This window comes from Coenobita brevimanus, chromosome 25 (genome assembly GCF_032717465.1).
Source record: "Coenobita brevimanus isolate Jiangsu-jjx chromosome 25, ASM3271746v2, whole genome shotgun sequence".
In the NCBI taxonomy this organism is placed as follows: domain Eukaryota; kingdom Metazoa; phylum Arthropoda; class Malacostraca; order Decapoda; family Coenobitidae; genus Coenobita; species Coenobita brevimanus.
In genome coordinates, this window is record NC_136978.1 from 9,379,031 (window position 1) to 9,405,710 (window position 26,680).

General features: G+C 40.5%; 1 protein-coding gene across 1 annotated transcript; it reads right to left on the minus strand.

The window, feature by feature from the left end:
- Nucleotides 1-2,270: 2,270 nt before the first annotated feature.
- On the minus strand, nt 2,271-26,538 carry LOC145393713 (uncharacterized). The gene is made up of 11 exons (XM_080267758.1): nt 26,413-26,538; nt 23,681-23,843; nt 22,712-22,765; nt 22,568-22,675; nt 19,268-19,430; nt 17,682-17,767; nt 14,199-14,384; nt 11,731-11,902; nt 9,957-10,021; nt 4,231-4,382; nt 2,271-2,399 (listed from the first exon to the last, which is right to left on the minus strand). The coding sequence occupies exons 1-11, from the start codon at nt 26,536-26,538 to the stop codon at nt 2,271-2,273; spliced, it is 1,404 nt and encodes a 467-aa protein (XP_080123884.1).
- Between the last annotated feature and the right edge of the window lie 142 nt (nt 26,539-26,680).

The window sequence follows — 26,680 nt, forward strand, 5'->3', positions numbered from 1 at the left end:
ATGCTATACTCAACCACACACTTAAACACAACCAATATCTAAAGATTAATTTAAAAATGAGCAAACATATCAAGTTAACTTCACAACCTTTGGAGGACTATAGTATCAAGTGATGGGTGGTACAAAAGAAACTAAGTGAATAATGTACATATTGTAAATATTATTTATATAATTTTATATAAAATAACAAAATATGGGTTACATATAATATCATCTTAATTTAAAATGTGCAACATAACAAATTCAATACACCCATGGTGTCTCAAATAAACTGTGCAATATAACTACGATAATACACCTGTGGTGTCTCACATAACTAAGCTAATACACTTATGGTGTCTCACATAACTAAGCCAATACACCTATGGTGTCTCAAATGAACAACTACATCAAATATGGATGATTCATAATATGACTGTATTGCTATTATTGTATAAATTATATACATATGTATCAGTTTTATAGCTACAATGACCACACTTGTGATTACTGCAATTAGGTTACAACTGCCACATTTGTGTAACTATAATTTTATGGCCAACACAATTATGTAACGGTTGCATTAATAAGATGTAACTATAATTTTATGGCAAACACAATTACGTAACAGTTGCATTAATAAGATGTAACTATAATTTTATGGGAAATAACTATAATTTTATGGCAAACACAATTATGTAACAGGTGCAGTAACACAATGTTATGTTACAGTCACACTTGCGTAACAGTTGCATTAAACTGATGTAACTACACTAGCATTAACACGATGTAACTGCAATTATAAAATATTCATACAATTATGTTACTTTTACAGTATTATGTATTTCACTTAGTTAAGTTACAAGTTAATTGTATGTGTATATAGAATGCATTAATATGTTAGGACAAGATTTACTGTCGATGGTACGCCAGTTTCGCGTGACCGAGCGATATGTAGGCATTATATAGGCATGAGTATATATCTCATAAACACGATGTACAGGATGTAGTGTCTGTTGGAAACGTACACAGCTTCTCATTTGGAATGTCAATTCACATAATGTCTATCCACAATCTTGTTGTCCCAGACCATCAAGAATCCTTAACTATATGACGTATTTCAAACATCCTCGTAGTCCAGACGACCAAGAATTTCAAGACGTGACCAAGAATTTCAAGACGTATTCAAACACTTGGAGTAACCAGCCCTTGTCAGTTAGTCCACGTGAAAGGAAATCTACCAGACACACACATCCTCTCCAAGCTGAATATAATGTCGGAGAGCTTCCCTTCACTTCAGAAAGGGTTGGAGAGTAGGCCCGTTAACACGAGGGTCAGATAGAGAGAGAAGGGGTTAGAGAGGGAGAGGGAAAGGGGAGAGAGGGGCTAGAGAGAAGGTCCGACACTAGGGTCACGCTCCGCTACACTGTAACTCACTATTAATATAACTGTGTGCAAAAAACTTCGTAACCCAAGAGTGCTGTAACTCACCTCGTTGACACTACGTCAACTTTATTCTGGCTGAGCTTAATGATCCATAATCGATTTCCCCATCTCCCTACAAGTACCTAAGACCACGCTACTGAGACAAAAACTTCAACGTGGCTAATGAAGAAATGCTAACATCAATTACATGAGTTGTTACAAAGATGATATTTTGTTATTTTTGAGGAACTACGAGTAAACAACGGCTCATGTATGGTATCCATTTTACTGCAGAACTGGTTTTGTGGTTTGGACGTCCCTGTTGGAGTGATGCTCTTCCATAGGTTTGATTCAAAGGCGACATGACTGGAGGTATTCTGATCATGTAGTGACACCAAGGGAGGAAGGTTATTCATTTACCCTTAATATCATGGACTATGGTAGCCTCGTCCCGGGTTCTTTTACTTCAGGAGTAATATGAGCTTGATTCTCTCTCTCTCTCTCTCTCTCCCTCTCTGATTCAACTGCATCGTTGTCCAGTTACAAGCGCATCCAGGAGACTACCGGTATATTGTCAGGCGCGGACGGGCAAATGAGTTTCCTTTTCATCCACTGATGAAAATCATGCATTTAAAATTCATAACAACAAGAAATACATGTACAGTATATGCATTCTAATGGTATGCTTTATGTCCATAACTACAAAGCTTCATCAGCAATAATCATGGTAAGTGATTTTCTGACTGGTATTGACATTTTTCATTCAGTAACTCTTTAAACATACTGGAGAAAAAAGTAAATGTAAAGATGGGGTATTCAGACTCCCTGGACCCCCACCCACCCATCTGGATCAGCCACTACAAAGCCTATGAATTGTACAAAACGTAGGCATCAGGCGGGCACTCTTCGCATACGTCATCACAACTGTCATTAGTTCCAGCCTGGCATTCGGTGGCTTTGTCACAATTCAAGGACTCTTCATACGTCTGGTACACCTGGATGGAAAGGAAAAAGTCTTAACATGATGAGCCATATTTCAGGTAACATAGAAGCATTTGTAGCACCTCTTCCTTGGTGATTTATTGTGCTTATTACACCTGAACCATCAGTTTTTATGTTAATTTATCGTTTTAATACCGACACAATTCGCATCAATAACATGGAACCAGGTTTTATGGTGTAATGTGCAGAATAAGTTGCTAAGGAAGAGATGCTATGAAATATCCAAGACCACTAACAATACAACCCTAACGCCTTTACTTCCACGAAATTTGTTCTTCTTTACTTCTTCTCTCCCCCTCCATTTTTTTTTTTTTTTTTTTTTGGGGGGGGAGCTGCCTCCAGACAATTTTATTCACTTTAGGAAAGAACTCGCGTTGACGGGGTTAATCAAAGGTGGAGTTCACAAATATAGATACACTCTAGCCCTTGTAACTTACTTGTTTTGCAAAAAGAATTACGATATACTCTTTTAATTTGGTGTAGAATTCCTCCCCCTCCCCCTCTCTCTTCCTCTCCAATGCTGCATTACTGCAAGAGATTAACACTAGACTATGATGCTAGTCACAACGAAGTGCTGCAGTAAGGACGTGAAGCCATAGCACTGCCAATTTTTTTGCCAATGAGCTACGTCAAACAAGCTACAAAAGGACAAAAATCTGGACCAAGTTAAGAATAAAAGAACTACAGTGGCATGGGGATATTCTGCACTCTCATCCTGTCTGTCCTGCTAAAACTCGTATATATCCATATGATAATTACTGTGTTCTCATAACCACTATTTGTTTTTGTAGGAGGAACAAGAGACATGGGAAGACTTTGCACTCTCCTTTTTTGCTCTTCCCGGGAAACCAAATGACAGTTGCAATGAACTAGTCCTAAATCCATTTGTGAATCTGGCCCCAGAACTGTATCTTAACCCTTCTAAGTCAAAGACTGTCTCCAAAGCTATATGCTGTACAGGGTATGCCAAAAGTAGTGTAAGGCTTTTAGCTTCAGGACACAAAGTACAAATTATTAGGAATTTTGGTTTAATGTGAGGGTCATAACATATCAGTGTAACGATTTCAGTTCAGTGTGAGGGACATAAAACACATTAAGTAAGGCTTAGATATGTTTTGCTTTCCTAACACTAAACCGAAATTCCTTTAGTACTTTTGTCAGCCCCTGTGAAATCTTCTGCAAGTAATGAGAGGAAGAAGATAATATTAAAAATATGTCACAGGATTCAATTGGTCATAGACCTGTTATGTTATTCTTGAAACAACCAATGATTTTGTTAATTATGGTAGAAACAATTTTTAGTGAATGATTAGAAAGTCTCCACTCAGCACTTTACAGCCTAATGCCTCTCCCTAAGCTTAATAAAATCATCTGAGTGTTGCAAGAATAATATTTTAAAAATACATTAAAAGACTGAAGGGGCTTGAGCTATGTTACTAGGTATCTTACATGTCGGTGTATGTGTTTTTAATCTCTGGTAACTTCAAATTAAAGAAGTCACTCTCTCTCTCTCTCTCTCTCTCTCTCTCTCTCTCTCTCTCTCTTACTGATTTGCCTTGCTCACTCACCAGTATCACTCCCAATTAAACCTCACCCCTCACTTCACCTCACCTACAAGCCTCATCTATACCTCTCCCATATCCATTCCATCCCATCTCTCATCTCCACCACTATCAACACACCCTGACACCCAACGCCACTTGGCATACACCCTCCTGGTCGATCTTCACTCCCGCCTCACCCACAGATACATTTATACTTGTACTATATCCATCCAAACCCATATTTCCTTCACTATCAACACTGCCACCTGAAACCACTTACCAAAGGGCCACTTCTGACACCGTCCTCGTCGACACACCACGCCATCGTTTCACCAAGGACCTGAATGTCTTGATATTCACCAGAATTAAAGGAGCACAAGACGGATTTGGCTATGTTGTTCTCTGCAAAGAACTGCTTGTCCCGTACACACTCTGGAACGTTTTTTATATTTTTTTTTTATTTCCACCTGAGAATCAAAGGCTGGAAGACCGCCCCCCCCAAAAAAAAAAAAAAAAAAAAAGAAGTCAAATTCAAGATCCGTTCATTTTTTGATGTCTTCATACATTGCATTTCAAAGAACAAGCGTCACAGGCAAAGCGAAATACAGTTGACCTGTTGAATAGAACTTATGGACTGACAGATTAGAGACCTACACAGAAAAGTGGCTTTAAGGCTTCGTACAATCTTACGAGTACTCTGCAAGTCTCCCTAACATTCTCTTGTATGGTATTTACGTTGCTTTGATATCGACACAGTTTGCATAAGAATACAATAGGAGACAGAGGTGAAATGTACAGAATAAAATATTATGAAACCTTCAAAGCCTACAGCCCAAAGACATAATTTTCCTTATAAAAGCTAATGACAGACTATGCTATTCACCTAAGGAGGGATTAAACCCTCTATCTACTACTACTGCTACTACTACTACTACTACTACTACTACCACCACCACCACCACCACCACTATACTACTACTACTACAAGTCCCGTATTCTTGTGAACTTACAAGGCTTTCTAATAGGGATGTGCCGATAGTATTGGTATCGGTATCGGCCTGTTTTTTGTAGTACCGGTATCGGCAAGGTAAAATATGGCCGATACTCCGATAATTTTCTGGTTTATTATGTGATTCAAGACACGCATGTTTCATGACACTGATAAACAGATGATTATGATATTATATTACATTACATTATAAACAGATCATGGATACTGACCTCAGCTCTGCATGTCATGAGAAGTTGCACTCTTAGGGTCGCTACTCCCCATGTGCTCAACAAACAGGTGGATGCTGGGTAAAAGTTCACAAACTACATATAACTATTTCAATTTCAACTCTATGATTCTATGACTTTCTTTTTTTTTTCTTTTTTTTTCTTTTTTACTGTCAATACCATGCAATTATAGGCCTATAGTTACTTCCAGCTTCCCTTAATTCCAATATTTAAATACAAGTAATGCTATACTTTTATAATATAAGCTTACAGAAGTTACAGATTACACGCAGGGTAATCAAAATAAAAAAGTATCGGTATCGGTATCAGTATTGGAAAAGTATCGGCCATTTGCTAGTATCAGAGTATCAGTATCGGTATCAGCTGAAAAATGGGTATCGGTATCGGTATCAACCAACATCTTGGTATCAACACATCTCTACTTTCTAACAACTCTTCCATAACTAATACTGATGAATATTACACATTAATATTACCACATATATTAATACATTCCAACATTTCAACCTCTGCATAAATATCACGGATGAAAAAAGTAATCCCTCCAAGATCCGACATAATAGAGTCAAAGGCATGTCCGAGACTTGGTTTTGTCCAGGATTTGGGAAAAATGCCCCTGGACAAGTATTTACAGACCCCAACCCAACCTAAATTTGAAAGCCACCTAAATAACTCCCTACCGGACATACACAGCACCTACTCAAATAAGGGACAGAAACCAAGAAATGAATGAAAAGGAACCAGAGAATGAAAAATTAGAAGTCTGTCTATCAATCTGTCTATTGCCAGACGCCTTAATCCTGTAAGGGGTGTCACCAAACAAATCGCTTCCATGTCGCTCTGTCCCCCGCCATTTCACTGCCCTGCTCCCAGCTCACACCCCCCTCTCTCATATACCTCTCCACTCCATCCCTCCATCTCATCCTTCTCCTCCCCTTCCCTCTCCCCCCCTCCACCTCACTCACATATATTCTGCTCGTCAGTTTCTCGCTCTCCATCATCTCTACATGGCCAATCCACCTTAATGTGTTTCTCCTAACGCTTCCTATCACATCCAGATCCACACCACAATGTTCCTTCACTTTCTCATTTCTCAGTCTCTCTCTCCACGTGACTCCACATGCCCCTCTCATTTCCACTGCTCTCACTCTTGACTTCTGTCCCTCCAGCAAGGTTCAAGCTTCACTTCCATATGTTAGAGTTGGTATTACAATACTGTCATATAGTAGCTTTTTCAATTCCATGCTCATTTCCCTGTTTCTTATCACTGCTTTCAAGGAACCAGCAACTCTTCTTCCGTGCTGCACCCTTTCAAGCACCACACCCTCTAAACTTCCATCCTTACTCATCACATTACCCAAGTACTTAAATGCACTCACATTCTCCATTTCCTCCCCATCCAATCTCACTGTATTTTCACAGACTTCACCTCTCTCGAAGACCATCACTTTACTTTTCCCTACATTCACCTTTAGATTCCGTTTCTTACACACTCACTCAAAACCATCCATCAAGTCCTAGGGAAAAAAAAAAAAAAGCCCTGCAGCTCCCAGTCATCTTCACTTAACAACACAGTATCATCTGCGAACAACAGTACAGGGAGTCTCCAAACACTGCCCTCTCTCACTAGGGCCACTCCAACATCCACTGCCCTACCTTGTATCTCCTTTATAACCCCATCCATGTACAGATTGAACAACCATGGAGACATGACACAACCTTGTTTCATTCCAACCTTCAAATAGAAAAATTCATTCAGTTCACTATCCAAACACACTGCAGCCTTAGCACCCTCATATATACTCTTCATGGCCTTCAACAACTTCCCATCTAGTCGATATATTCTTAATACTTTCCACAATCCTTGTCTATCCACCCTGTCATATGCTTTCTCCAAATCCATGAAAGCCGCATACAACTTCTTTCCCTTCTCTAGAAACTTTTCCACTAGCTAAAGATTTAAGAATGAACATCTGATCTACACAACTTCTTCCCTTTCTAATACCTCCCTGTTCTTCTCCAACTAATTCCTCTGTTCTTTCCCTAACTCTTGTCAACAAATATCCTACCATATACTTTTCCTACTACACTAAAAAGATAAATGCCCCTATGATTACCACACACTTCTTTTTCCCCATTTCCTTTGTACAAGGGAATAATTATACCTGACTTCCAATCCACCGTGACTCTACATTCCTCCCAGGCCAATCTGCACATTTTCCACATCCATTCTATTACTATCTCTCCCCCATTCTTCAGCATTTCACCACACACTCCATCAATTCCTTGGGCTTTCCTCATTTTAACTTTCTTCATTGCTTCCACAACTTCCATCCAACCGATTTCTTCCTATATTCCCGCATCCCTCCTTCTCCCAGCCATTCCCCAGCCACTACTTGCATTACTTTCATTCTCTATGTTCAGCAATTCATTAATGTGCTCTCTCCATCTGCTCACTTTTTCTCCCTTCTCCACAAGCAATCTACCACTTTTATCTTTCACTTTCCAACTAACTTCTTTGACATCCTCTTTAACTCTCTTTACCTCTTTCCAGATAATTTTCTTACATTCCCTCCACTTCACACTCAAACTCCTTCCAAATTCCTCATCCATTCTCTTCTTATTAATCTTTTCACCTCTCTCTTCCTCTCTACATATAACTCTCTCTTCCGTCTCTCAATTTCTTTGATGCCCCTGTTTCTCATCCTGTCACTATATGCTTTCTTCTTTTGTGCCACAATCTCTCTCACTTCTTCAGTCCACCATCCTGTTCCTAGCATCGCTGCATTAGATTTATCAGAAATATTTAGCAGTGTACAGGGTACTTACAAAACATCCGTGGCTGTCACGAAGATTAACCCACCTCCTCTATGGCTCTGACAGTGGTGAAGGTGCACTTGAAGCACGTACAGTAATCCAGTGTTGTGCTGCACTTAATCCTTTGCACTGTGAATTAAAATTGTTTAACACTACACATTCTGTTCTTACTTGTGCCAGGCCAGTTCCAACACGCCAGTGTTGCACTCTGCACTTAATCCCTTGCACTCTGAATTCTAATTTCTTAACACTGCACAACACTGTAAATTGCTATGTGGTCTAGTGGCGAGGTATTGCAGCTTATTCACTGTTTATTCAACAAACACGAGCTCTTGGGCAGCCATGGCGACGAGTGTGCAGTCACGACGGTAGATAGGCGGGAACTGGGGAGGATGCTGGGGTGCTCTAGTAGATGTCGGATGTACTGTGCACCAAAAACTAGCTGTTCGTCACCGCGTGGCAAATTTAAATTTGGGATGAACACATATCAGCTTTTTTTTTCTTTTTGCATTTTTACGTTTTTATTGGCCATTTTTGGTGTCCAAGGACTGGAGCCCAAAATGTCCTGGACTTGGGGTGTCCAGGTCTTAAAGGTAATATGCAGAAATAAGGAAGATGTGCTATAGTTCTTTCACAATAAACTGGCTCTGGGGAACACATCGCAGTGGTCTGGCCATGTGGAGAGGATGGAGAGTGAAAGACTGATGAGAGTATATGTGAGTGAGGTAGAGGAAGGGAGAAGGAGGGGGAGGCCAAGGATGAGATGGAAGGGATGGAGTGGAGAGGTATATGAAAGAGGGTGTGTGTGAGCTGGGAGCAAGGCAGTGAAACAGTGGACAACAGGGCTACATGGAGGCGATTTGTTTGTGGCTACCCCTTACGGGATTAACCCGCGGCGTCCCGTCGACGTGAATTAACGTCCATACGTTTTGTCACTGCCAATCCCAACGACGTACATAAACGCGAATCAATTGCAAGGGCCCTAATTTGCACAATTTTCAAATTTCGCGAGTGATTTTTGGTACGTATACACGGAACACCTTCCTCTACAAGATGCCAGGCAGGGACAATGCCTTACCCAGCATGACCTCCCCCCCCCTGCACGCCATTGTCTCAGCAATTCACCTGTTATCAGTGACCTGGCCAGTAAAGCCATGTCATGCCACGGTACAAAATTCAGGGCCAGAGTGATTCTCCAATCGATGACAATGTGGAGGACAAACTTTACATAGCATTAGAGGAAGAAACAGTCAGAAATGATGATCAGGTAAAGTGGCAAAAAAAGGTCAGGTATGGTGATGAGTTAGTGAGTGAAACAATGCTTATAATGCCTATATTACTGTTTGAAAACCAATATACTCTTGTACTACATATAAATTCGTACCAAGTAAATAAATAAATACCGTTTATGAGTGGTGTGAAATAATTACCCTTCCATAAAACTCGTTTTCTTTGGTGCCAGCCTGTTAGAAAACCCAGTAAGGTAAGGAGGTACTGCTACCTGGATCGAGTATTTTAAACCTCAGGTGAGCGATTTCTCTATTAATTTTCGATGTTTCTCACCAAAAGCGGAGGTTTGAGCCAAAAAAAAAAAAAAAAAATCCAAAAATGGTCGAGATTGGGGGGAGTCAGTGGTGGAAAAGTGGTCGGGATGGGGCGGGTTAAGGCATCTGGCATTAGACAGATAGATAGCAATAGTTCTTTCACACTAAACTGGCTCAGATTTTTGTCCATTTGCAACTTATTTCACACAGCTCAGTGGTAGAAAAAAAAAAAAAACTATGCTGTGGTTCTACATCCTTCCCACAGAATTTCATACTGACTGGCACCATATTCTAGTGTTAATATGATACAGGTGAGCAATGAAGATGGAGATGACAATTTTGGGTAAGTTAAATGAAAAGGATAAGGTAAGCATTGTAAAGAGAGAGAGAGAGAGAGACTACTTACGACAGCCAGTGCCGTCTATACTGGTCGACAGCTGGTCCTTCATGTACTTGTCGTAGCAGTACGCGCTGAAAAAGAAGGAGGCGACTTACTTAGTGCCAATCAACTGCTCGAGAATTATTTTAACGCATTCAGCCCGGGAACTTCATTTTGGCTTTATTATTGTTACTACTTGATGGCTTTATATAGTTTAGCAGCGACTTTCAGGACCCGAGGAGTTGCATACGATCTTCATTTTCCCCTTTACTAGTAAAGATCAAAGCTGAAATAAAATCGACTGGAGAAAGCAGGAAAAATAAGCAAAATACGTCATCAGATTGGAGGTAATATGGTGGATAATTCTACTGAGGTCCAATGTTCCCCTAGAATAAGACGTGCAACAATCGAATTCAGTTCCAAGGCCCCACGCGTACGGCTGGGTGAACAGGGACAAGAAAAACAGCGTGAATCTGCCAGTCTCATCGGTAAAGGGGTCGTCACACTAGTGCCTGAAATCAAGGTTGTCGGTGATTCCACAGTAATTTCGTATTCGATTCCCCGTTGTACTAAGGAAACCCGGGGAAAATTCGGGCCGGGACTGTATGGACTTTTCAGAGCAGAGTAACAAAGTAATAATAATAATAATAATAATAATAATAATAATAAATATAAAAATAATAATAAAATAATAATAAAAATAGCTAATAAACACAGTGACAAGCCTTTAGCAAAGACGTACCGTATCCCACCATGTGGTAATGAATATTCAAATATGCACAAATTCATAGGGGAATAAACTATATCTCGTAAAAAACTTACACAGCTGTTAACAGATTAGTTTACTTTTATGGAAATAGCTCGTAAAATACACCGCTATTTACAGATTAGTTTCCATATATGGAAATAGCTCGTAAAATACTTACAATGTGGCAATTTTATATTTAAGGATATAAACTAGAACTCATACTCTATCTTTCTGTAAGACAGGATGATAATCAAGCAGTTTCCAAATTACAGTATACCACAAGACATAATTTTCCTTATATGGTCAGAGCTCGAAATAAAGACAATATGACAATTTTACATATACGGGCATCAACTACGGCACATACGCTATCTTTCTGTGTGATATGAAGCCAGTCCACCCGGCAGTTTTCGAGATACAGGCCCGGACGGAAAGACAGACAGACGGACGGACAGAGGCGATTAATATTTCCCAAACATATGGAATAATGGTGAGGATAACTAACAAAGGATCTATCAAGGGAGCAGTTAAAGGGACGAGTGAAGACATTATCGTCATTCGGAGGCTCGTTCACACCACTGCACACTCATTCTTAACCCCTTCAGTCCGATTACGTATTATTTTCTTATTATCTCCAGACGATGCTGTTAAACTATGGACAGACATTGGGAAAGTCTCCTCTGAACTCGGTAACCTAATGAGATAGCAAAAATAAATACACAAAAATAAAATAAGAATACTTCCTTGGTTTCAAAGGGTTTATAATATGGTCCTTACTGCAATAAGGACTGCCAAGGGTGGGATTTTCAGAGGTATTTACAAGAGATTCTCTGTCGTATCACAAATTAGTTTTGCAGAATGGCCAACGACAATAGAATTTTCCCATGTCTTAAGAGAGGAAAACTGTCATTAATGTTAACTGTTTTGGGTGGAAAGACAAAGAAAACAGAAACTTTCCATATCTCCTTTTCATCCTGTAAAAACAAATCATGGTTACGACAAGGAATCGATGGTAAATATGTCTAAGAATCCCACCCCTGGTCTTCTACTTACCTGACCTGGTCCCGCTGATACCCTGCAAAGGATCCATCGAGGTCACAGTTAACTAAGGGATCGGGGTTGCCCTTGACGCCCCTGTTCTCCATCACCTCGTACAGCTCTGTGTGGGCGGCCAGCTGACTGCCACATCGCCTCAGGTACTGCTCCCCCATTAGCGTCTCGTTGTCTGAACCACACACAGCAGTTAACTAATACTGCTACTACGACTAATAATAATAATAACAATCCATCCATCCATCATCCAATCCTACGTTGCCCCATGAGAAGCGTAGAAGCCCGGGGCTAGGCAAGTTGGTCCTGACATTTAAGATGAGTCACCAGCCTCACTCATCCCTGAGTAGCATTACGTGAGCAATAAACCCCAGCCAAACCTTGGGTATAAACCTTCACCGGCTCAGTCCGATTGGAGTGCCGTATTACCCAAAAAGCCACCAGGCGCCAAAATTAGGTTACATGGTTGCCACCCACTGCTGTAAAAGGTTTCCTGGTGTACAGGAAACCATTTGGCTTGTCACTCAGTGTAGTCACCCACAGGCAGAATTAAGAGGAAAGAATGAAGGAAAGAAAGACAAAAGAGGGAGTGTAAACTCACCCGCAGGCAGAAGAACGAGGAAAGAATGAAGGAAAGAAAGACAGAAGAGGATGGAAGGAAAGAAGGATGGAGGAGAGGAAAGGGCAGACACCCGAAAGCAGCACTACATCGAGTGAGTGGATGGTGAGCGACCCCACCTACCACTACTACTACTAATAACAATAATAACAACAATAACAATAATAATCCATCCATCCATCCATCTTCTATTCCTGTATTATCCCAAGGGAAGCGTAGGAGCCCGGGGCTTGGCACATTGGTCCTAACATTTAAGATGAGAGTGACCTGCCTCACTCATCCTTGAGTGGCATTACCTGAGCAATAAATCCCAATCACCCCTTAGATGGAAACCTGCACTGGCTCTGCCACGAAACCACCTGGTGCCATAATTTGGTTATATGGTTACCATCCAGGGTAGTAAATGGTTTCCTGGTGTACAGGAAACCATTTGGCTTATCACCCAGTGTAGAGTCATCCATAGGCAGAAGAAGAAAGAATGAAGGAAGGAAAGACAGAAGAAGAAGTGCAAAGCACCCACAGGCAGAAGGAAGAGGAAAGAATCAGGAAAACAAAGAGAAGAGGAAGGATGAAAGGAAGAGGGGAAAGGGCAGTCACCCGAGAGCAGTACTACAATTATAATAATAATAATTAACAGTAGTAGTAGTTGTAGTAGTAGCAGTAGTAGCATTGTAGTAGTAGTAGTAGTAGTAGTAGTAGTGGTGGTGGTGGTAAATAATAATAATAATAATAATAATAAATGGCAAGGATGACGTACAGGGTTATGCATACAACGGTAAAAATTATGTTAATTTCCTAAATGATATGCATACTGCCATAAATGACTCAGACAGGCAAGAAAGAGGTACAAATTGGTAAAAAAAAAAAAAAATACAGATTCGTGAAAGTGTTGCATAAATGGGACAAAATGACGCAGAAATGTGTAGGCTTGGCACAGAAATTGGTGAGAATGTTGCAGAAATTAGTTGCAAATGAAAGAATGAAGCACACATTTTTAGAATGACAAAAATTGGTAACGACACACACATCAGTATGGTAGATAGGAATTGCTTGACTATAATTTTCGCGGCGTTATGGCTTGAGGCAAATATCGTGTCACAGAAGAAAACTTGAACAGAATGAAAGATTAACTGGATAGAGTGATGCTGAATCGGGTAAGAATGATTCACAAGTTGGTAAGAATGATGTGCACATATTTGTACAAATGATATATTTAGACGTCACCATAGCCCCATTTCCCCCACCCCCCTCCCTTGCATGACGAAGATCCCTAACTCCTTTCAGCTCAGTTATTATACTAGTGGGTCGACTTGCATAGCAATCATGGAGATTCAGACATATTTCAGCATTATATGCGTCAGAAATTATCACAAAAATTTGAGACTCATCCACACCTTCACGTCCTCAATTTTAAATTAACTGTACGTCTTTGACTTATGTGCCGCACTCACACAGTGTGAGTCTCGCAGCATTCTCGGGCATCTTAACACTTGTTCACACTTTCATGCTCTCAGTTTTAAAATTACCTTTACGGTCCTAACTATAATTCGTGCACGCTAAACTGTCCCCCTTTTTCTTTTTCTTTTTTTTTTCAGCTATTTCACGTTGCTCATTGACAAAATAAGACACTGCCACGACTCTACATCGTAACTAGAATTGGAGTCTGGTGTTAATCTGTTGTTACATCTCATCATTCAAGATGGAGAGATGGCAATGTTTGTCCAAGTTAGACTATAAATGGTACATCATCGTATGCTAGTGCTAATCTATAATTACACTGCAACATTCACGATGGGGAGAAGACAGTTTTAGACGAAGTGGAAATAAAGTGAGTGCAATACACCATACTCACAACATAGAAGGTGTTTGACGGAATTCTCCGGTAGCCTAACATCGTACGGAATGGTTGTGTTGGGGTCCATGCAGTAGCACCAGCCGTCCTCGCACTGCAGGGCCTCGTAGTTGCCGTTCGCAGCGCAGTGCAGGGTCACAGTGAGGTCTCCGGCTGCCTTCCTCTCCCACACGCGCCTTGAGCACGCTGGACAAGGCGATAGGGCAATATATTGCAGGGAGACCAGTTAATATTTACGATAATGCATTTCTGTATATCAATTTCCGAGCACTCTGGACAGGGTGAGAGGGTTAATGTTGTACAGCGGCGAGACCAGCTAATCTTTTCTCTACAATGGCGCAATACTGTATATCAATTTTGCTTCCCCCATACTATCTATCTATCTATTGCCAGACACCATAATCCCACAAAGGGTGGCCATTTGACACCGAGTTAGTTGTTTTACAGGGAGGGGCACCAACCCTTCACCAACCCACTTGTTGACACGTAGGAAGCACGTATGGTTTGGTTATATGGTTACCACCCAGCGTTGTAAATGGTTTCTTGGCTTACAGGAAACCATTTGGCTTGTCACTCAAAGTAAAACCACCTGTAAAGGAAAGAAAAGGAATAAGAAGTGACAGGAAATATAGGAGAAATAGGAAGAGAGGAGGGCAGGCACAGAAAAAGAATGATAAAAGCTAAGAAAGTAGGCAGCACTACATCAAGTGAGTGGATGATGGTCGCCACCACCTACCACAAAACGAAATGAGCGTTCAAGGAATCAGGGTGGAACTCGAGACACCTTTGTTAGAATCTCAGGCCGCTTCACCTTACTTCACCTTGGCTTTTAAAGAAACCTCTCACCTCGGCCTGATTCGAACCAGGGCCTAACTAACCAGACCCAGACATGTATCTGTGTTGGCTGTAATGCGACAGACAAATCTCTTCCCTAAGATGGAGCATTTCTGTATATCAATTTTGCTTCCCCCAGACTATTTTATTCAACTTAGGACAGGCCTGCGGAAGTGAAGGATTAATTAAAGCTATGCCTGACCACTTAAGTAGGAAAGGTCTTGCCTAAGCTGACAAAATCTTCTGAAGGTAGCAAAAATCGAATGAAAAATAAGCCAAAGGACTGAAGAGGCTAATCCATTCCCTACGATTATTTTAAAGCATTCACAATTATAATGCATTTATATAGGACGTGCCACCTCACAGACGTTAGCAACAAAATAAGACGAACCAATTAGCTATCTCCTGTACCCTTTAAAAAATATAATCCAGGCGCTCTCCTATTTCATGAGACGAATACTCTTCACCCCCCCCCCAAAAAAAAAAAAAAAAGTCATCCAAGCGATCCTCTAAGTAATGAGACGAAAATATTAGCTATCTGGTATACTCTTTTAAAAAAATCATCCAAGGGCTCTTCTAAGTAATGAGACAAAAATATTAGCTATCTGGTATAATCTTAAAAAAATCATCCAAGGGCTCTACTAAGAAATGAGACAAAAATATTAGCTATCTGGTATAATCTTTAAAAAAATCATCCAAGGGCTCTTCTAAGTAATGAGACAAAAATATTAGCTATCTGGCACTTAAAAAGAAAAAATAATCCAAGTGCCCTCCTAAGATGACGTTCAGTTCCGCAGTGTTTGTTGGATAAGGTTACCACACATTTCGGTATGTAATGTAGAAAGGCATTACATATCTGCAGTCGATGGTGTTCTGTTAGTCGAGGTATTTTTACCATTAGTGTAGATCTAGCTATTTGTCTCTGTAGGATTTAGTATAGGTTAACGATTTGTCTGTTAGGTGATTAGTTTTAGGGTCTATAGAGTAGGTTTTTCTTTATAAGGTAAAAATATATATATAAAACCAAGAAAAAATAAAAAAAAGACAAAAAAATAAATAAAATAAAAATTATTATATATATATGTACGTGTGCATGAAAATGTGTCTGTATGTATGCATGGAAGTGTGTGTGTGTGTATATATATATATATATATATATATATATATATATATATATATATATATATATATATATATGGCCTTAATGACCAGGGGCTTCGGCCTCAATGGTTGATAGGCCAGAAAAAAATAAAAATAAATAAATAAATTAAAAAAAAAAAAAAAGGACCGACTAACCATAAGGCTGTGACACGTTTATAATTCAAGCCAAACAAATCGAACGACAGGGAATGCAGATGAACTTCTAATTCCTCACTCAGCAGCAACAAACCCCATCTTTAGGAGGTAGTATGGGTCGTGATTATGATGATGACTGTGTAAGAAAATGAACTCTAGGATTAAACACAGATACAAACACTACCGAGATGTTTAGCCATTTGAGGAGGAATGAACCAGAATGTTGAAAGCTTGAAAGATGAGTGAATTAATGGAAGGATGGATTGCCCATTTCTTTTGGTATTGTTTTTAATAACTCTTACTTTCTTGTATTCCTTTCACTAATCCTTCAGTCCGATTACGCATGTTCACATCAGTCTAGTTACCTCTAGACGATCTTTCCCCAACCTTGGAGAGACTTCAACTTTTTTTTTTTTTCTATATTAGCCTTCATTGACCCTTTTACTACGAGAGGCCTTTCCTTAAAAAAAAAAAAACAGTCTGGTAGCACTGAGAAAAAACTAAAGTCAACCGGATTCAAAGGGCTAATCCTTGGATGATACACGGACGAACTTACGATCACTTCCCTGACGTAACCTTCAATTGTCTTTGTAGTAAAAACAGAAAATGAGTTAGCAGAGTTGTGCCACAGTTCTTTTCCTCCGATAAAAACAAATGAGAGAGCAGAGTTGTGCTACGTTTCTTTTCCTCCGATAAAAACAAATGAGAGAGCAGAGTTGTGCCATTTATTTCCCCCTCCGACTAAAACAAATGAGCAAGCAGAGTTGTCTCACGCGTCTTTTCCTCCTACTAAAACAAATGAGAATGCAGAATTGTCTCATGCTTTTCTTTCCTCCTACTAAAATAAATGAGAATGCAGAGTTGTCTCATGCTTTTTTTTTTCCTCCTACTAAAACAAATGAGAAAGCAGAGGTGTCTCACATTTCTTTTCCTCCTGCTAAAACAAATAAGAAAGCAGAATTGTCTCATGCTTTTTTTTCCTCCTACTAAAACACATGAGAAAGCAGATTTGTCCCACGTTTCTTTTCCTCCTACAAAAACACATGAGAAGGCTCTCGCGTTTCTTTTCCTCATACAAAAACAAATCTTGGGTATTCGAGGGAAAATTACCGTAAAAATTTGAGTGTTTTAGCATGGAGGACGAGGCAAGGAACGAGACGAGTCTTGTCATGTTTGTAGTTCTTCCTGCAGAAACAAATTGGTGTTATGACAGGGTATATATGCTTGAGAATCCCAGCCCTAATCATAACCCCCCTGTAATATGGAAGACTAAGATAGAATGATGATGGTGATGATAGAGAGAATTACCCCCTCCCCACACGCTCTCTCATAATATTTATTTTCTATACTGACCGCAATTCATGGTACTGTAGAGCTCAGTTTGTATCTTGAAGGCGTCTCCGAAGAGTCGGTTGCCATCAGGGTCAACACAGATGCACCTGCAAAAGTTGATCACAAAATACATTTGATAAAATTAAAACAACAGTGAACATGGAGAGAGAGGAATGAAACCTTCGCTCGAAATATGAGGAAGCTTGCATGATGAAAATGAATCTCTCTCTCTCTCTCTCTCTCTCTCTCTCTCTCTCTCTCTCTAAGGACTACTACTACTACTTACTACTACTATACAACTACTACAGTGGAAAACTACGATTTAACCCTCTGTACAAAAATATAGGTGATGAAAGTGAGTGCAAAAAAGACTGTGGTGTAAGATTATCGACTGCTGTTGCAAAAGTGTATGAAAGATTTATTAAAGAGAGCAGGGAATTTATCAGAACGTCTGGTGAGAGACAAAGAGGGTGGCTGTAGGAGCAGTAGGGCTGTTATCTGAATATCGTGACTGAGGATAGCGAAGGCCGCCAAACCTTGCTTCCTTAAACCTTAATGGTGGCTGTCTGACTCAATGACCTTTGTGCACTCGATGGTCAAAAATCTATTCAAAATCTTCGAACATCCTGTTTTGATTATACAGGTGGTGAACGTGACTGCACACACACACACACACACACACACATTTTTTTCATCCCTCGTTTCATTTTCTACATCTCCCGCCTTTTCTCGCTCTTCTTTTACGCTTCACATACGTTCTCTTAATTTTCACCCACTTTTTCTCACTCTTATCGTCCACCTAACAACCATCCCTTTGTTATTTTTGTTTTGTCCATTTATTCACACATCATTTCTCACCTCCTTTACCCACCTATTCACCCAGTTTTTTACACCTTCTAATTTCTTTTTTCTCAATTTAATTTCTTCCTCTTCGTCAATATTTTCTGTGTATCAGACTATCCACTCACCATTTCTCTCATTTTCTCCACCATTCACCCACCTTTTCTCACTTTATCCAACTATCCACACACCTTTCTCTCACTTTTTTCCCATCCTTTCTCACTGTCTTTATCCACTTCATCAACCACCTTGTTACCCACCTTTCTCATTTTTTTTTTTCTGCCTCTCCACCCACACTTTCCCACTTCTTATTGCAACTATCATCACTTCCCACGGCCCGTATTTCTTTCTCAATTTACCAAATTATTCACCTATTTTTCCCTCACTTACCGATCTCTTCTTCCACCATTTTTCATTTCCTATACTCCATGTCACGCTCTCTTTCCCCACCGTTTCCCGCTGTCATTATTCACCCTCTTTACCACTCGCGCTACCTGTCGTCTCCTCCCAGTCCCTTGCACTGCTGTTGCTTTCTTTTTAAACTTTCTTCATCCACTTTTTTCTCATTCTACTTATTCACTATTTCTCACCTTCATTCGTACCCACCTTTCTTCTTCCCCTACGTCCTCGCCCAGTGAACTTTCCGTCTTTGGTGCAGCCTTTTCTCACTTTCTTCATTCAACTTTTCTCATTCTCATTATTCACCTCTTTGCCCATCTTCTTTATCTATTATTTTTTTCACTTTTTACATTCTCTTCTAAACCCACCTTTCCTCCTCCCCTACGCCCTTGCACTGCTTCGCTGCGTACTTTCCATCAAGGGTACAGTCAGGCCTCCAGCGGTAGTCGTCACGGTAAGACGTGTAGTTACCATCAGATTTCGCCAAATCGTACTGCCTCTGAACGTACACACATCCCTCGTCCTTAGTGTCTGGAAACAAATATTACTACCACTCTCAGCACCGTACAACTCACTCTGTGTTGACTCTACTCTCACCCAAACTTGGCCCACGTTTTCGTTCTTTTACAGCTTATTTCGCGTTGGTCAGTGGCGGAATAAGACAATACACACGTTCTACTGTAAATCCTTTATATATCACTTCTTCGTGATAAGCATAATTTTCCAGTGCTAATCTACTGTTTAAACTCAAGATTCAAGGCGGGGATGTTAATTTTAGACCAAATTAGAGTAAAATGAGCATAACAACATTGACAAGGGCTGAAATAGAGTATTAGATTTGTTTTAAATATTAGCTTAGTGGCGAAGTACTGACTCAGCCTCCTATGACTCACCATCAGCTAAATAAAACCGTGGTGTTAACTTGAATATCTGAGTTGTTCCGCTCCTCCTCCTACTCCTTTCATCATCATCATCTGGGATCCGATGGTGAAACGGTAGCACGTTTGTATAATTCTTTAATTAATCAGCACGTTTGTATTATTCTTTAATTAATCGGCTAATGAAAAACAATGTCAGGAGGCAGTTTCGTCACGGGTATCTTCTGTTAGAGTGTTTGCGGGGAAGAAGAAAAGTATTGGAGTTACTGATACTGGTGGCTGATTTCCGTTGTGAATACCAGTTTTGTACTATGCACTACGTTTGATTTTGCCAGCATGATCATTTTTCCATTCTCTCTCTCTCTCTCTCCCCAATCCTGACATAATGTAACAAATCAACACCTAATAAAGTAATCTAACAAACTAACCTAACCTGATGCTAAGAAAACAAACCCAGCCTAACTTCAACTTTTTTTTTCAGCGTGGAACAGACTTTTTGAAGCACAGTAATTTGGTAAAGCTTTTCCTGAGCCCTGGATTACAAAACGCCTCCCGTAAGATGAATGTAATCCTCTGTAATTAGCCAAAATGAAGTGGAAAAATACTCGGACTGAAGAAGATTAAATGTTCTTCTGCTCCTGGGGTGGGATTCTGAAACATATAAATTTGACTGGGTTTTGCAGGAAAGACAAGGGACGGAGCATTATTACACTCCCTTACCCTTATCTTTCCTGCAATAAATAAATTAATAAGGCACTCACAATCGTTCTCCTTTCTTAACTAACGTATTATTATTATTAGTTTTACTGAAAGCAAAAGCCATGGGAAATTTCTACACCCTTCTAGTCCCTCCTGAGAGATGTAAATGAAGTTAGGACAGGGAATCGATAGTAAAAAATATTCGGAAATCTCACCACTAGATTCACATAAAAAGTTACGTTAAATTCCTACTCGTAACTCGGTTTTTATTTGGAAAGAGAGAGAGAGAGAGAGAAATGTCTTGAATTACAGTACAGGAAATATCAAGGAAGAAGGTGATACCGAGAATTAAGGTTGTGAAAGAAGGGATAGGATTCTAAGAGCCTTTGGGAAATTTCGTAACACATCTTCCTTTGTGAATTATTCTGTATATTAAACTTCAGTACCCTCTTGTATGCTACTAATGCCAACTGTGTCTACATTAAAAAAGACATACCACAAAAGCAAATGTAAAGGTATAATATGGAGAATATGTTGCCGAGGAAGACGCGCTACTGTACGTTATGCCTACAGCACAATGTGGCAGGGTAAGAGAGATGATGATATGTTGTGGGATGAGGGGCCGTTACTGAGTAGGGGTAAATATGAATGGAGGTTCTGCTGTCAGATAGCTAGATAGGGAGACAAACAAAGAGATACATAGGTAGACAGACACATACACAGATAGATAGATACATACATACATACTGTACATACATACATACAGACTGATATAACTGAGCAGCTTTTATACATAGGCAGGACACAGAAGCGGTGCCAAGGCACAGCAAACCCGTTCCCAGCAGTCATTTTATTGCTGCCGTATAAACACAACAGGATATCTATAGTCAAAGATGTCACACATCAAATTTGGCGTAAATCGGGTGAAAATTGATTATTTTATGCCCATTTCAAATTTTAGGCCCGACCCACCCGACACTGACCCCCCTACAGCTAACTGGGGGGTGACCCCGCCCTGATGTAATGAGGCATGTTATATGATGCCGATTTGAAAGATGCACATTTCGGTTTTGGTTTCATCTCGATATGATGAATTTTTACCTGCATTTTCTTTTTTTTACATTTTTTGGGCCAACAGCCTGCGCCTTGACCCAATTTGGCCCCAAAGTTAATCAGGTGATCAGAAGGTCATAGCCCATCATCCCTGTAATATTTGTCAAAATCGCACCAGTAGTTTTTGCGTAAAGTTGTTAACAGACAGAGAGACAGACAAACAGGCAAACCGAGTGAAAACAACACTCGTCCCCGAGCCCCTCCAGGGCAGGGACGGGTAACAAATACACAATCGCTCACCTACAGTTGAAAAATATAATACAGATAGATAAAGGCATCAGATAACACATAAAACATTGCAGAGCAGGCTGTAAGCAACAGTAGATAAAGGAAGCAGACAACCCAGCCACCCACCTATCTGACAAGTATTACTTTCATTGCAGAGTAGGCTCTAAAGTCTAAACAAGAGTATTATGAAGACAGACAAAAGTATCAGATAACAAAGCCACACATCTATCTGACAAGTATTAGTAGGTTCTCAACAGAAGTATTATAAAGACAAAGATATCAGGTAACAGAGCCACCCACCTATCTGACAAGTATTTGTAGGCTCTCAACAGAAGTATTATAAAGACAAAGACATTAGGTAACAATGCCACCCACCTATCTGACAAGTATTAGTAGGCTCTCAACAGAAGTATTATAAAGACAAAGACATTAGGTAACAATGCCACCCACCTATCTGACAAGTATTTGTAGGCTCTCAACAGAAGTATTATAAAGACAAAGACATTAGGTAACAATGCCACCCACCTATCTGACAAGTATTTGTAGGCTCTCAACAGAAGTATTATAAAGACAAAGACATTAGGTAACAATGCCACCCACCTATCTGACAAGTATTAGTAGGCTCTTAACAGAAGTATTATAAAGACAAAGACATCAGGTAACAGAGCCACCCACCTATCTGACAAGTATTAGTAGGCTCTCAACAGAAGTATTATAAAGACAAACACATCAGGTAACAAAGCCACCCACCTATCTGACAAGTATTATTTTCGTTGCAGTATAGGCTATAATCACACCACATCGACTGCAGTACATTCCCCGTCTGAGGTTGTGCTGCGATTGAGGCCACTAATTCGACTGTCTGTTCCTCACTGAGTTCGGGTATGAAGGTACCGTAGCCCCCACCGTATCTTGGATCCACTGACCCTGTGCACGGCTCACCCTCCGCTGCAGAAAAAAAAAAAAAAAAGGAGAGAGAGAGAATTTGTTAATTATTCGTGTCTCTGGCTGAATGCACTTACTCCTTTTTACACTAACTTGGTCTAAAATTACCACCTCTCCACCCCGAAGGCAGTTATAACAGATAAATACTAGAATATGGTGATAGACACGAAAATGTGCTATGGGAAAGATGTAGAGCCGTACTAGTCTTTTTCTGCCACAAAAAAAAAAAAAAATGAAATGGGGAAGGGAAAACAAATTAAACATAAAAGAAAGTTCAAAGCACCATTTTACAGGTGTCCTCCATTCATTAAAAAAAAAAAAAAAAATATGTAACAGCTGGACTGGAGCTGTTGTATGTTGAAGTTTGGGGGGCAGTTAATCTGGGAAAGCGAGTTCCAAGGAGTAGCAGTTCTGGAAATAGTGGAATTCTGATAAGCATAAGTTCTGCATTATGGCCGTGTGACAGTCAAGTCATGGGCACCTTCAGATACCCGTGTAGCACGGGGGAAGGTGTGGAGAGGCGACACAATGAATGCAACTTCGTCTGAGCATCTGCCATGAAAGTGTCTGTAAAATAATTCAAAGTAAATAACGTCTTACTTGTAGGGGAGGTAGTTAATTTGTAACTGCTGGGCTCTTAATTATTCTTATAACTGTTGTGAATCTTGTACAGTTGTTTTAGTGCAACCTCTCCACATCCACTCCACAAGGATGAATAATATTAGAGCCGAGTGCGCATATTAACGAGTTACTGGTAGGATTTGCTTGGTTTGTTCACGTTTCAGATGAACCTGGAATTACTACTACAACTACGAAAAAAGCTGACATCGTAAATCACATCTGTGTCTTATAAGAAAAACAGCTTCTACCACTAGAGTCATCCTATGTACTACTGTACAGTATATGTAAGATACCTACGCTGGAACTGGACACAGGCCCCACAGCATCCGAACTGAGCCACGCCCTCCCTGTAGTAGCTGCCGTCGGGACACTCCGTCTTGAGAATCGGCTCCTGACATCGAATATACGCACAAAGCTGTTGGGGATGGGGAACAAGTAGTGTTACATCAGATAACCATAGCTAGTGAAGAATGATAAAGATATTTTAGGTAACTGTGTGATCCGCACGCCACTTGAATGGTAGGGCCTGTTCATTCATGGGGGTTCGTAAGAGGTGTTTGCTACTCAGAGAGATATCTCCACAGGCCACACAAAATGTGGGGCAGAATATTCTTCCGCAACTGTACACATCTAGCAGAATTCTTATTCATTTTTATACCCACGTGGACGATAGGCCAGCAGGTGTAATATTTTGCCTGATTGATTGATTGATTGTGTGTGTGTGTGTATGTGTAATTCACCGGGTCGGTCAGGATCACTTGATGGTCGTGATCGTCAACATTTTACCCTCCCGGAAGGGAGCTCAGAGCTCATATAGTCCGATCTAAGGGCAAGGCTGTGACCTTCACACACGCACACACCCGTCCCCTTGCTCAATGGGGACAGTAACCACCCACTTCGTCAGTGAAACTTTTTCGCAACCTGAGCGAGGCGCGAACTCCCGTCCACCAGTTGGCAGGCGGGAACGTTACCACTGCACCAGCGAGCGGTGTCCCTGTGTGTGTGTGTGTGTGTGTGTGTGTGTGTGTGTGTGTGTGTGTGTGTGTGTGTGTGTGTGTGTAAACAAAACAGCTCTTTTTACCCGATTTTAACTGAAATTGGTTGAAGACTTTAGGGTCAGCTATTGACCTACAGTACTGAGAATCATGGGACAAAAATCAAGGTCACATGTCACCGTCAAAGTAAACAGTTCTAACCAAATCTGGTGAATGGGTTGAGAGTATGGCAAGAACGAAGCGAGTCAGTTTTGAGCAGAATCAGTGAAAGGTCAAGTTTACAGGATAGGATCAAAGTTCGATCCGTTTGTATTTGTGTGTAAAGAAAATCATTAAAAGGTCTGATCTGGTTTTGATTAAACTCGGTGGAAGGTCTGACGGTCATGAAGCCGAAGAGATGATCTACGGTCAAAACACAAAGGTCACATAGCAAGGCCACCGTAAACAATTTTTATCTGATTCATACCAAACCTGGTAGAAAGGTTTTGAGTAAAACAAGGATATTGGGATGAGATATTGAAAACAATCAGTCCAAGGTCAAGGTCACAGACCAAAGTAAAAAAAATAAATAGATAAATAAAAACTGACCAAATAATTCACAGTCCTAATTTGATTTCGATAAAACTAGGTGGAAGGGTTGAGGGTCAGGCAAGAATGAAGTGATTCGATTTATAGAACAATCAATCGAAGGTGAAGATCACAAGGCAAAGTCTAATATTCGACCCTTTCGTAAGGCGCAAGTGTTGCACTCTCAGAGTGCTCCTTGCTTATTTTTAAGTGGCAAGTGAAGGAAAGAAGGAATAATGATGAATTTGCATCAAGCCATAATACGGCTATTTGGCACTGTAGGAGTAGAGGGAAATAACGACCAGAAATATCAAGAAGAGAGGTAGGACAGAAGAGCAGAGGAGGGCAGTACGGAGAGAAACTGCGCAAAAAGGACCCTTTTAGTCGCCTCCTACGACAAGCAGGGATACTGGGGAAGTATTCTTCTTCACCCCCTTCCCCAGGGGCAATAGTGGTAGGTGAGTCCCTCCCTCGCCCAACATTCACTTACTCAATGCAGTGATAGTCAGGTAACTCCACTGAATTACAACCCGAATGGTTTCTTGTAGCCCAGGAAAGCATTTACTGCTTGGAAGATAACCATATAATCAAACGAACACCTGGTGAATTGGTGAGCTGGGGCATTCTGACCATATGAATGCACTACAGATGACTGGGGCTCACTGATTACATAATGCGAATTATGGACGTGCCAAAAGTAACTCTCCCTTAAATGTCAGGACTGAGTAGCCTAGCCCCAGGTCCTTAGGCTCTCGAGAAAAAAAAAATGAAAGATATAACAGACAAATATGGTATAATATATATTCTCTCTCTTTTTCTCTGCACCCAACTTCACCTCTCACTGGTAGGAATAATGCATGGGTTGATGATGATGATGATGATGATGATTCACTCATTTATATATTTATTTATCACGTATCAGGCTCAGGACATAGGACAGGAATCCGTTCCTCATTGTATATCGCGGTTTAACCGCATGCTAGTAAAGGGTGCCATATCCCTGTACTGTCTTAACTCCTTCAAATCCACGACGTATTCTGTATTTTTCCTTCTACCACCACACGATTGGTATGTATGCTAGGTACGATTTCTATTACTAAAAGGCTATATTTAACCTCTCTATTGTCTTTCGATATGCACCTTCGATGCTGAGAGAGAGAGAGAGAGAGAGAATGTACGGAAACTGACAAAGCTAAGAAACTGACAGGGTTGTACTAGAAATGACGAGGTGTATTTGTACGGAGACCACACGATTGTTTGGCACCCACTCTCCACACCAGCAGTCCACCAGGTTCACGTTGCTTGTTAACCTGGGGCTGCAACAACAACAACTACTACGGGAGCAAAATATCGTCAGGTGAATGGAAGTGGACATTTTATACGAGAATAATATAACGTTGCATGTGAATAAGGAAACAGTATACATTTTTTGGTGGAAGCGGGGTAGACAACACAATAAGTACCTACCGAGGCTGGGTCGTTCTGTATGAGGTTGTCGAGTTCTCCAATGTTGTGGTCGTTGGCTGTTGCGTAGGTGGTTGGCAACACTGCACCTCCCACCACCACCACCACCACATATAGCCACACCCTCATCCTTACACCCATCTGAGGACCTAAACGCTTTATCACAAATTATGCTTCATAACAGTCATTGAGAAACTGGGAAAGAAAAAGTACGAAAGGGGAACTACCAAACACCATGCCAAGTGAATAGCCAACAGGCAATCATAAGTTA

What these genes read in the sequence shown, in the direction of transcription:
- LOC145393713 (XM_080267758.1), bottom strand. Translation starts at nt 26,538, where the DNA reads ATGAGGGTGTGGCTATATGTGGTGGTGGTGGTGGTGGGAGGTGCAGTG. An exon ending in AAATAATACTTGTCAGATAG is followed by an intron (nt 19,431 to 22,567) that starts GTGGGTGGCTTT and finishes ATTTGTTTCCAG; the next exon opens with ACACTAAGGACGAGGGATGT. An exon ending in TATCAGCGGGACCAGGTCAG is followed by an intron (nt 10,022 to 11,730) that starts GTAAGTAGAAGA and finishes CTTCTTTTTCAG; the next exon opens with CGCGTACTGCTACGACAAGT.